The 12089-nt window shown below is 51.8% G+C and overlaps 5 protein-coding genes across 5 annotated transcripts; 3 read left to right on the top strand and 2 right to left on the bottom strand.

Moving 5' to 3' along the window:
• Positions 1-252: 252 nt before the first annotated feature.
• On the top strand, positions 253-1998 carry VTN49DRAFT_5380 (uncharacterized protein; the record flags this gene model as incomplete). The annotated part of the gene is made up of 1 exon (XM_069413431.1): positions 253-1998. One exon carries the CDS (start codon positions 253-255, stop codon positions 1996-1998), a length of 1746 nt encoding a protein of 581 aa, XP_069266615.1.
• Positions 1999-2271: 273 nt separating this feature from the next.
• VTN49DRAFT_5379 (uncharacterized protein) lies at positions 2272-4296 on the top strand (the record flags this gene model as incomplete). The annotated part of the gene is made up of 1 exon (XM_069413429.1): positions 2272-4296. One exon carries the CDS (start codon positions 2272-2274, stop codon positions 4294-4296), a length of 2025 nt encoding a protein of 674 aa, XP_069266614.1.
• A 538-nt stretch (positions 4297-4834) lies between these two features.
• Positions 4835-5748, bottom strand: VTN49DRAFT_5378 (uncharacterized protein; the record flags this gene model as incomplete). Its single annotated transcript, XM_069413428.1, has 2 exons — positions 4835-5676; positions 5736-5748. 2 exons carry the CDS (start codon positions 5746-5748, stop codon positions 4835-4837), a joined length of 855 nt encoding a protein of 284 aa, XP_069266613.1.
• Positions 5749-7344: 1596 nt separating this feature from the next.
• On the top strand, positions 7345-9120 carry VTN49DRAFT_5377 (uncharacterized protein; the record flags this gene model as incomplete). The annotated part of the gene is made up of 2 exons (XM_069413427.1): positions 7345-7383; positions 7453-9120. 2 exons carry the CDS (start codon positions 7345-7347, stop codon positions 9118-9120), a joined length of 1707 nt encoding a protein of 568 aa, XP_069266612.1.
• A 166-nt stretch (positions 9121-9286) lies between these two features.
• VTN49DRAFT_5376 (uncharacterized protein) lies at positions 9287-11982 on the bottom strand (the record flags this gene model as incomplete). Its single annotated transcript, XM_069413426.1, has 5 exons — positions 9287-10927; positions 10976-11111; positions 11166-11471; positions 11527-11774; positions 11833-11982. The coding sequence occupies 5 exons, from the start codon at positions 11980-11982 to the stop codon at positions 9287-9289; spliced, it is 2481 nt and encodes an 826-aa protein (XP_069266611.1).
• Positions 11983-12089: the final 107 nt, after the last annotated feature.

The raw sequence follows: 12089 nt of genomic DNA, 5'->3' as shown, positions 1-12089 counted from the left end.
TAGGACCCCTTCAGCGACGTATCTGTCAACTACAAGCGGAGCCTCAGGCACGCATCGCGTTTGCTGACCACTCCAGCCAATCAGGAGGTCCGGAAGTTTAACCAATCACAAGCTTTGCAATTTCATCCATGTGATCGCGATTCTGCCGTTTTTCTCCGCCTGGAAGTCAGTGACGCTTCTCTTCATCAGAGGCAGCACAAGTTGATCGTTTTTGCCATTGAGTTATGAATCAATGCCTTCAATCTTCTAGCAATGCTTCTTAATAGTCTTCGGAGGCAGGTCGTGGCCGTAAATAGGGTCGGTGCCCACGGCCGGCTGCTCATGAGGAGGATTCCTCGACAATACTACAGCCAGGAAGCACAAACAAACACCAAGAAAGGATCGCAATGGGTCGGACCTGCGCTGTTCATGGTCGGAACTTTTACTGCGGCATCGCTGGCATATGCATATAAAGCTGATCTTGATGCTGTTGCATCCCGAGGTGCCTCTAGCAAAACCACGATCGAGGAAGCTTCGGAAGCTGAAAGCAAGCTGTCGAAGGAAGCTAGCCTCAACTTGAGTCCCGGACACGAGAAAGTTGGAAGAGGGTTTGAGGATCCAGGTGTATATGCCTGGGGAGCGAATAGCCACGGCGTAATCGATCCAAGTTCATCGGAGCCAGTCATCAAAACTCCTCGCCGAATCAAATATTTCGACGGAAAAGTGCTGAGAGATCTCAAGCTCGACCAGACGTCTGGAGCTGCGATTTTGGAAAACGGTGATTTAGTTCAATGGGGGAAGGGATTTTCGGAGACAAACAATGAGCCCACACAGACCTTGACGGGCAAGGATCTGGTGTCGTTGCACCTTTCGCGGGACCGCATCATCGCTCTATCGTCCAGCGGACAAGTATACTCGCTACCAATATCTCAAAAAGATCAGCAAACTGGACGAAGATGGCTGGAAAAATCTTGGATCCCCAGTTGGTCGTCAAAGTCCTCTATTAGCTACAGAATTCTCGCTCCACAGCTGGGCCTGGGAGAGAAAGTCGTCTCCATCGCTGGGGGCCAGGAGCATGTGCTACTTTTGACAAACTCTGGTCGAGTGTTTTCGGCAGCCGCGGCAACAGAATCATATCCTTCGAGAGGCCAGCTAGGTATCCCGGGACTGACTTGGTCTACACGTCCAGCAGGGCCTGTTGACAGCTGTCACGAAGTGAAAACAGGATCGGGAACGAAGATTACACAAATTGCTGCTGGGGACTTCCATTCAATGTTGCTCGACAAAAGTGGGCAAATCTATGTCTTTGGAGACAATACCTTTGGCCAACTGGGTCTTGAACTCGATCCCGCTACACCATTTCAGGACAAGCCAACAATACTCCCCTTGAAGCGATTTTATTCCACCAAGAAGTGGCTTGCGAACGTGACTGGTATTGCCGCAGGTGGTGCCAACAGTTTTATCACTGTGGATGCTCGCGCGCTGGATCCAGCGTCCGATGATACATCACAAGCCCGCGTTTCGGATACTCCCATTGCCGATACATGGGCACTAGGCAGGGGCATCACCGGGGCTCTCGGCACGGGGCGATGGACACACATCCAGGACACTCCATCAAAGGTGAAAGCACTCAGCGGTCTCAGAGAGTACGATGACGCCAAGGGCAAAGTCACGCCCATTCGTCTCCAGCAGATCTCCGTCGGAGCCACGCATGCCGCTGCGGTTTTGGATAACAAGACCCGCGTATCTGCGGGAGATATATCATCGGTCTCGGATATGAACTGGGGCCGAGACGCCCTGTGGTGGGGAGGCAATGAGTACTTCCAGTTAGGCACCGGCAAGAGGAACAATCTTCCGGTTCCTACCCATATCCAGCCGCCCGACGATGTTGAGAGCTTCACTGAGTCTCGATTCCAGCTGCTCCCACGGCACAAGAGCAAGGTTGGAAAACGCACCGTGTCAACGGAGCAGAAGATTCAATGCGGAAGACATGTATCTGCCGTGTACTCGGCTGTGTAAAGTAATGTATTAACGACATGCTCTATTTCACATAACAGTTGTATTAGTTCAATCAATTGGAGAGAGATTCTCATCTCAGTTGATCTTGAGGCCACTTAAGACAGAGTACTATAATCTGCCGCTAGCTTCCTAATGAGGAAATCAATCCATCAGAGAGTAAATGCAAATAATGCAAACAGATCCTTATCGTGCACGGACCACTGCTTATCCAAAAATTTCTAGATCGCAAACCGGCGCAGGATTAAGACGCGTTATCCAAGGATTTCGTTAACAATGCCACGGGAAAGACAAAAAAGAGGCCGTCGGGCCCAGGAAAAAGAGAAGCGAAAAAACCAGGAAAAGCGCAAGCTTGAGGATGTCACGGAGGAGCCCGCAGCGAAGCGATCAAAACCCACGACTGACGATGGAGCTCCGGACTTCATTCCTCTAGAGGACGGTGGTGTGCAAGGCAATGATACACCGTTTTACGGTCTGCTCGATGAGGAGGAACAACAGTATCTCTCGGGTGCGGACGAGGTGCTCGAACTGAACCAGTTCCGGGACGAGGAGGAGCGACGGATGTTTGTTCAGAACGTCTACGAGGAAATAAAGGGCAAGGAATTGAAGATTGCATGCAGTCAATCGTGCTCACGGTTAATGGAGAAACTTATTATGCTGTCCGACACTCGGCAGGTGCGACGGCTATTCAGCAAATTTCTCGGGCATTTCTTACATTTGGTCCAACATCGTTTCGCTAGCCATTGCTGTGAGACCTTGTTCATCCGGGCAGCACCCGCAGTCACGACAAAAGTTCCAAAGTCAAAAAAAGCTGCTGCTACGAATGGTCATAATGAGGAAGAGGAACCGAATTTGACGCTGGCGGAAATGTTCCTGCACGTCGTGAAGGAACTGGATGGCAATTGGGGCTATCTTCTCACAGAGCGGTTTGCCTCACACACTATTCGAATTCTGCTTCTTGTGCTCGCGGGCGAGCCGGTAGACGTGTCGTCCAACAACTCGGTAGTAGCCAGTAAAAAGAATGAGAGGCTCGCCGTACCGGGTTTGCAGTCACCAGAGGAGACAGGCATTTCCCGAAAACGACAAGTGCCAGAAGAATTCGTCGACACATTGAAAAAGGTTATGCACGATATGACCGCAGGGCTCGACGATACCTACCTGAAGGCATTGGCTACCCACCCCCTTGGTAACCCTGTCCTTCAAGTTCTACTATCGATTGAGCTGGGCGCTTTTGGTAAATCAACAGCGAAGGATCCAAAATCGATTTTCAGACGCTTGATCCCAGATGACCAGTTTGAGGAGGGCTCTCCGAGCGCAGTATTCCTGTCGGGCTTGCTGTATGACTCGGTTGGTTCAAGATTGGTGGAAGCAATTGTGCAACTCGCGCCGGGAAAGCTCTTCAAGAGCATCCACAAAAACATCATACGTCCACGAATCTCGTCACTATGTCGCAATGAAATCGCTGGGTATGTGCTCATTCGTGTCCTTGGCAGAATAGGGCGAGACGACCTACAAGAGGATATGCAAATGATCCTTCCTGAAATGTCTTCGCTCATTGAGAGATCAAGACTGGTCATTCCAAGGACGTTAATCGAGCGGTGTTTGGCCCGAAATGTTGATACACATGACCTTGCCAAGGCTATCGAGGCCTCCTACGACAAGGACCCTGCCACCCGGCTGCGCCAGATGCTCAAAATTGGAGGGCCTGCAGCTGATTCAAAATCCGGGGCTCCAAGTCCAGAGAAAACACATGGATCATTGCTAGCGCAGGCCATGCTCGATGCTCCTGGTCCAGTGAGCGAAATCATCTACACCAGTCTTCTTGATACCGCAATTGAGGGTATCATCTCGATCGCATGCGATCCAACGACCTCCCATGTCCTACAGAAGGCGTTGACGGCACAAACCTCAACACCGCAATTCCGACGACAGCTAGTTCCTCGATTCTACGGCCACATTAAAGACCTAGCCATGGACTTTAGTGGGTCACATGTTGTGGATGCCCTCTGGCACGCGACGGCGGATATATTCTTTGTTAAGGAGAGGCTCGCACAGGAGCTTGCTCACTACGAGCTGGCTCTGCGCGACACCTTTGTTGGACGAGCTGTTTGGAAGAATTGGTGCATGGATTTGTACAAGCGAAGGCGTGGCGAGTGGAAGATGAAAGCGAAGAATCCGGGACACAAGGTCGAAGGCGATGGCGAACAAGAACAGAGGCCTAAAACGAAGGTAGACATTGCTCGGGAAAGATTCGTCCAGAGGCAAGAAAAAGCGAAGCTAGTGCAGGGCGCGCGGTCATGAAACCATTTTGTATATCAGTTCATCCCAAGCTGTATACCCTGAAGTTTGTTGTGATGCTTTGGAATCTGCAGTCTATCTGCCATCTTTTCCCATAATACAAATGAACGCGTACCTGTGTCTATTCCATTTTCTTGGACAGCTGATGGAAATAGCTCAACGACCGATTGTAGTCAGCTTGCTACACGCGTAGGTTGCAGAAGAGCGAGTGAGGCGAGTGAGGCGAGTGAGGCTGCTAGCCCTGTGTTATCCTCAAGCAAGTTCAGTTCCCATGAAGTAACAATTAAATTTTACTCCATTTCCCGTCTGGGGCAAGAAATCCAACATTTCGCGTTCCTCGGAGACGACTCATCATTGTCGCTTGAGCACCTCGTAAGAGATGCTAATGCTAGTTTTCCATTGGATTGATATAGACATGCGTACAACTCTGACAGTTACTCTAATCCGACAAGTCCCAGTGCTCCAATTTCGAGTAACACGTTTGAGAACAGAACGCGTATTCATCGATCTCTTCTGTCTAAATGAGACAGGATTCATCTATTCACTCTTCTTCAAAAGGCTCCGCACCCGGAATATCGGGCGCGAAATCGGGATTGAAGAACCAGAGCTGCATTCCATAGTCTTTATCTACCATAGAACACACTTCATTGTCGCCACAGCATTTACAAGGGGAACTAAAAGGTTGAGGCAGGCCCAACTTGTCACAAATCTCGACTTCTCGAATGTTCAACTTGTACGGCCTCACTGTTGTGGTGCCCGTAATGGCGTTTTGGCCCCTCGCTCCGTAAGGATGGTCATCCCAATGGTAGCTGATATGCGGGGCAAGATTGCCGAAAGAACGGTAAAAGATGCGCTCGTCGACATAGCCGCACTTACTGCTGTTGATCCATCGAATGCTTAGCCGATCGACGGTATGGTCGTATATAAGGTGCAAAGTGGCAAGGACACGGTAATCCTCTTGGATAGACAACAGAGTTACTGTCTTTTGGCCATACGTGTGCATCGCGACCAAGTAGGGCTCCACGGGTCTTAAACGACGGTAGCGGCGGAAATATTCCGGGTCGTGACCATCTATTGGGACGTGAAACTGTTTCCCGTGAAGCACCTTTCCGCCGGTCAAGGACCACTTAGTCTGCCACACCTTTGGCGCTGAGCTCCAGTCGATCTGGAAGGTAATCAGCACGTTCTCGTCCGCGTCTGCATGGAACAAATCCGGTGTGCAGTTGCTAATTTTGTGAACTTCATTCGAGAGTAGGTTCCAGACAGAGAGAGGGCGGCTGAAGACCGCTATGTCCTTTGTAACAATAATTCGGTATGGAGTAACATAGCCGAGATCCGTTTCCGCCACCATTTGTGATGTGTGTATATCCCATGCGGTTGCGACTTTGTAATCACTATTGTTAGATGACGCTCACAAAGGCAAATCATCTTAGAAAACTTACCCAGAGTTCTCATTACGAGGTTTCTTGATCGTAAAAATATAGCGACCAGAACGTCTGATAAAATCGAAATTCGGTTGATCGGTCAAAATCGACGTCTTCCCAGTCTCAAGATTTAGCATTACGAACTCTCTCCTGTTCCGCCGGCGCTGTTGTGTATAGAACAGTCCTCGAGAATGGTACAGGAACGTCTTGGGCAGCACACGCAAATCTCGCCAGTTGAAGACGACTTTCTTGGCCGGGCGAGCAGATTCCAAGCTGTGTAGCCATCGAAAATAAGTCATCGCTTTGAAACTGTTGATATCTTTGCTCTCTATTCCGAGTTTCCCAAGCGTTTCGGCCAAATATCTTTGGATTACTTCGGATAAGAAAATTGAACGCCACCGCTTCGAGACCTTAGGGGAGTTCTGTAAGAAATGATAAGTTCCATTTGGGCTTCAAGGGCTCAAAATTGGTAATGCCGCACCCTCTGGCACCGGACCATGTCGAACAGATCCAGATAACGCACGATTTGGAGTACGATATCCAGGGGCAGATTGCTGAAAGTGTCATCTTTGTCATCTTCAGCTGGACCGGCCACAAGGGCAGTCTCATATTGATCCGCCTCATTGCTCTGATCCGTCTCCCTGCCTTGATCCATTTGATTGTCCTGATCTGTCTCCTTGCACTTTTCTGTCTCATTCCCATCTCTTCCTTTTCGAGTCGATTCCACTCGCGTAAATTCTGAGTCAAGTTGGCCTCAACTTGGTCCCTTTCCAAGCTCCATGGACGCATGCGTTTCTTCGCCCATCTGATGATGCTCATTGTCCGAAGCTGCGCCAAAACAGTATCCATGACTGGCGACTAGGATGTAGCAGGTATGTGCCGTCGAATATCCTCAACCCTTCGGACCAGTCAGGCGGCTAGAATCTACAGAAATGGAAAAATAGCCATTCTAACGGTTGGAAGAAACCAGCCAAGTGTGTCAGGCGTTGAGCTTTGTGTGTTCTCGCCTATAGAGATCCAAATATGTTTTTCCTCTGGCAAGTCTTGAGTTTCAGATAGTATCCATTTCATTTTTATAGCAGCCACAGATCAGTAAGAGAGGTGTTGGGTACTATGTGGAGCAGCAAATACAACCTCTCGTATTTTCAGCTCGCGCTGTGCGACGATCAATGACTTGAAATGTGCCAGTGACTGATCCCTGCAGTCAGGAAGACTTGAATCCAACAACAGCTGAACATCTAATGGATATACACATGAGATTCCCAATACAGCAGCGCCGCCGTCACTAGGATACTTTGTATACTTGCAGCGGTTACAAGCGGCAAGACACGGCCCCCAGTCTGCAGCGCTTTATCATCCCAGTTGATAAGCCTGCCGTAGATATCGCAACGTGCATCATCTCATCATTAGACATCGAGAAAATACCAAAAGCAAAAACATGAAGTCCATTGAAGAGTTCATATCGGTGACATCATGTCACTCGGACCGAGAGCCGTGTCCTCCCGAATGTCCCCAGATGGCGCAATCGCGGGGAAAGACTTTTCACCGGGCGACTGGGTCCGTCAGTTCACGGTTTCGACATTCTCCCAGTCGCCACAACTGAAGCCAGAAAAAGCGAGGCACAACAATGTCACCAGCAGAGAGTCGCGCAGAGGAAGTACAGAATGTGAGGTTCCTTATTTGATCCACCAACTGGCGTAGCATGGGCTGACGGCGATACTCCGATCCGGTTTAGCTTCTGAATGCGGTTGAAGACCTTCTTATCCCCTTCATTCGCTCCGCTGACGAAGATCAAGCACCCGAGGACCCGCAGCAGAATGGCCTGAAAGCGAATGGACACCGCGGTACAGCTCTGGTTGACTCCAAGAGTCCGGAGGAACTCCGAAAAATCCTTTCCTTGGACCTTCCGGAGGTAGGTCGTGGCCAGAGCGGTCTTCTGCAGATCGTCGAGCAGATCCTGCGATATTCCGTGAATACCTGGCATCAGGGCTTTCTGGACAAGCTGTATGCCTCAACCAATGCGCCCGGCGTGGCAGCAGAACTCATCCTTGCCACGCTCAACACCAATCTCCATGTCTATCAGGTCTCGCCAGCACTCACTTTGATCGAGAAATTCACTGCTAAGCGACTGGCGTCGTTGTTTGGACTCAATGGTCCGCATGCAGGAGGTATCTCGGTGCAAGGTGGCTCTGCATCAAATCTGACGTCGATCGTCATCGCCAGAAATACACTTTATCCAAGTACCAAGACGGATGGCTACGACGGTCGCCGGTTCGTCCTCTTTACCAGCGATCATGGCCACTACAGTATCGAGAAGGCCGCGCAGGCGCTCGGCTTTGGCAGTAATGCGGTTTGGGAGGTTCCCGTCGACCAGCAGGGCCGGATGATCCCGTCCGAGCTGGAGAGGCTCATCATCAAGGCCCGAGACGAAGGGAGAACGCCATTTTACGTCAATGCTACGGCCGGAACTACGGTGATGGGGTCGTTTGATCCGTTCGAGGAGGTCGCTGAATTATGCAAGAAGTATGGCCTTTGGTTCCATATCGACGCATCGTGGGGAGGCTCGTTTGCTTTTTCCAAGCACCAGAGACACAAGCTCGCTGGCGCCGAGCTAGCCAACAGTATCGCCATCAACCCTCACAAGATGCTCGGCGTGCCGGTGACATGTTCCTTCCTCCTAGGCGCGGATCTTCGGCAGTTCCACAAAGCCAATACGCTCCCGGCGGGCTACCTCTTCCACAACACCGACCCGGAAGCAGACGACCAACACACAACAAATGGGTCTAATGTCGAGACAGGAACTTCTCCCGAAGTCTGGGACTTGGCCGATCTAACACTGCAATGCGGCCGGCGCGGAGACTCGCTTAAGCTATTCCTCAGCTGGGTATACTACGGCACAGAGGGCTATGCACAGCAAATTGACCACGCATGCGACGTGGCCCGACACTTGGCTACGCTGATCACACAGCACGGCGACTTCATCCTGATCAGCGAGAACCCACCGCCCTGTTTGCAGGTCTGCTTTTACTACGCCCCCAGAAAGCAACTCGCCTTTACGCCCTCCGACTACACCGACGCCGACAAGCGCGCCGCGATGAACAGCGCCGTCACCGAGGCCATTGCGCGCACCATTATCGGGCGGGGATTCATGGTTGATTATGCGCCTCCAGGAGCCAGCGACAAGCACTTGGCCGGAATGGGCAAATTCTTTCGATGCGTCGTGAATCTGCGAACGACGCGCGCCACGGTCGAGGGTCTGATCAGGGCAATTGAGGAGGTTGGCCCGGGTATCGTGCAGCGGCAGAAGTCCGTGGCGCAGATCTCGGCGGGGGCACCCCCCTCGCAAGGTGAGATTCGGAGGAAGAATCCTGCGGAAAAGGGCCATGGACCAGTTGTTCAATAGATTACATAGACCGGATATATCCTCAGGGCATGTACAGAGGCATGCGATGGTTAGACTCAATATTAAATACTCTCTTCTTCGATGTGACATCTTGCTTAAGGTACATAAAAATTTGCATCGCGATCGCTACCTCGATGAAAATTTCTACGTGTCTCTTAGGGTATCTTCAGCTTCTGACCTCAACCCGCCGTTCCAGCACCGCACGCGCCTCCGCCTCCGTCAAATTATCCAATTCCAGTTCCGCCAACACCTCCCGCGCACTCTCATTGTTCGCAAACAGCCTTTTCTCTGCTTCCCACAGTCCAAGCGCCTTTTCCGCAACCAGCACGTTCGAGTCCTGCTCGACCGGCCCGGACTGCGGCGAAATCCGCAGACAGAGCAACGTCAGCCCATCGCCGAGTTTCCTCATGACGCGCCGCGAGGAGAACGACGATGCATAATTGTGATGGTGGCCCAGAGCGCTGTCGACGACGCTGCAGATGTGCTCGACGTCGCTGGCCAGCTGGGATGCGCCCGCCGTGGAGAAGGTGTGACGCAGGAGGACGTTATCCCATAGGTAGCTCTGGACGGAGAGGAGGACGTTCCGGATGATTCGGTGGAGAGGGGCGCTGCCCAATGCGCCAGCGAGGAAGGTGGCGTTGGCGGATAGAACTCGGATCGCTGAGGTCAGGTCAGGTGTTGGCGGGTGCGGGTAGTTGGACGCCGCCGGGGCTGACAGCGATGACCATGTCGAGACCCGTGTGTAAGGCTTGAGCGCCGACTGCACCTCGGATGAAAATGTCGAGATAATGATGTTCTCGGACCGCTGTCGCAACCGACGGTAGGCCGAGGCCGTCTCGTCAAAGAGCGCGCCGTCGGCGGTGGTGGCAGAGGGCTGTTTAGGACCATTCGAGAAGGTCTCCGCTACAGCTTGGGATGTCCGTTCGGCTACCTCCGCGACCGACATGGGTCCGACGACATTCTTGCCCCCGCTGGTGTTCTTCCGAACGCGTTCTTGAAGTTCGTTCCACAGCTCCAGGAAGAACACATCATCGCTCCAATCCTGCATCTTCTTTTCCAGATATTCGGCGCTGCCGAAAATCCTGCAGAGTCGCTCAAGGCCTGCCACACCCTCGAGGCTACCTTGCGCGTCGGCGCCCTGCACCGTCCGCCCAATGGCTGATGTCATGGCAAGATACGCTTCAAGTCCTGAATGTAACCGTTCGTGGAATTGGTCAAAGATCGTGATTTGGACGTCGATCAAGAATCGTAGTTTCTGACTGAAGGAGGATAACGGCCGGTAACGATCCGTAATGGTTTCCAAGAGATCATTGACGCGAATCGCTGCCTTGGTCGGCTTTGTTGTGTTCGGCTCAACACCGTCGTAGTCGATATGCCCACTGTCTGAGGTATCGATGATGTCCTTGTACCGAGCCAGGGCAAAGTCCTTCTCGACTTGCAACCATCGGTCGAACCAGTTTCCTTTCGTCAGAACCTCCCAAGCCAAACCCCTCCATTGGTCTGGAGAGTATGGATCTGGTAGATATCCCCAGGTGTCGCGAATATCGGTGTCGAAATTCATCAATTCATGAATAAAGTGGCTCAGAAGCTGCGGATTGCCCGCTACCTGAGGGACGAAAGTGCTGATCTTCTGCCGTACCATGGAGAAAAGCGCTGTGATGAACCCATTGGTTGCATTCACAAAATGCCATTCCAAATCGGCACCAACGGCATCTGCCCGCCGGTCAAAGATGGGCTGCAGATACGTGGAAATGAAGCCCGCATAGGTGCTGATCAAGTCTGACACATGTGACAGAAAGTATTCGGGCTACAATATGTTAACCAGGGCTTGGAGAGTGGTATTTGCCATCCGCACCTTGTCCAGTCTGTTCGTAGGCTTGTTACCGCTGAAGTGGTACTTGAAACGCAGCTCCAGCGGATGCACCATGACTTGTAGAGGCAACAATATCGGAGGCTCATTGTCTTGGCCGCTTGATCGAACTGCAAGTTCCCTGTATTGTGTCAGTATGCATGCAGCATCCTATCGTAACGGTACTTGAGCATACGGTTCTTGCAAGTCCAGCAGCAGATCGACCCATGTCTCCCATTCTCTGAGGTATTCCTCGTTCAACACAAGGTCCTTCCGAGGCCATTTTAGCTTCTCCAACGCTCCCTGCAACTGTTCGCTGAAATCCGCCTGAAGTTGCTGCTTGACTGCCAATGCCAGGTTTTCCGTGTGGTCGACGAGGTGCGGCGCAGCACCCTCAGCGCGGACCTGCGCATCTTTCAGGGCAAATGCGGTCCGTCGTAGTCGTGCATACGCGGAGACGGCTGTTTTTGGTGCAGACTTGGAATGGGTTGTTGCTTCCTTACTATACGCATTGTCAATCAAAGGGACCACCATCATACCCATCGTTTGCGTCGTACCTTAGTTGCTCCACGTCACGTAACAACGCCAAGTAACCTTTCGCTACGTCCAGTCGACGGAGCTTCTCCATGCTCGATTCGAATATGCGGACCGCATCGTCGCTGGTTTCCGACTGGGTGATGATCTTCAATCTCCGGTCGATGTCCGCTTGCTGTCGATTGAATGCCTCGACTTGTTTCCGGACTGCGTCGCAGTGATCGTTCGAGGCTTTGGTCGCTTTTGCGAGTGCCTCTTGTGCTTCAGCCAGCTGTGAGGGAATTCTTGAGTCAATGTTCTTATTGTACCGAGTTCGGGTTTAGAATTACCTGTTTCTGCTGCAATTCATGCTGAGCGCGGAGGTTTGCGAGCAGCGAGTCGAGCCCGTCAAGGTCTGAAGCTGATTGTATTTTGTCATTCAAATAATCATCCACTCTCGCTGCCTCTTGCGAGGGCAGCTGAGACAGGGGCGCTGCCATTGTTGATGGACGTTGGCGTAGAAAGTTTCCGACACGTGGGATTAGCTTTTGGATCTAGCAGATCGCCGCGGTGACGCAGGCCGATGCCTTGCCTCGGGAGTTCCCTG

The sequence above is a fragment of the Thermomyces lanuginosus genome, assembly GCF_041956635.1.
Source record: "Thermomyces lanuginosus strain ATCC 200065 unplaced genomic scaffold VTN49scaffold_34, whole genome shotgun sequence".
NCBI classification, from domain to species: Eukaryota; Fungi; Ascomycota; class Eurotiomycetes; order Eurotiales; family Trichocomaceae; genus Thermomyces; species Thermomyces lanuginosus.
This window is presented reverse-complemented; position numbering and strand designations above follow the sequence as displayed.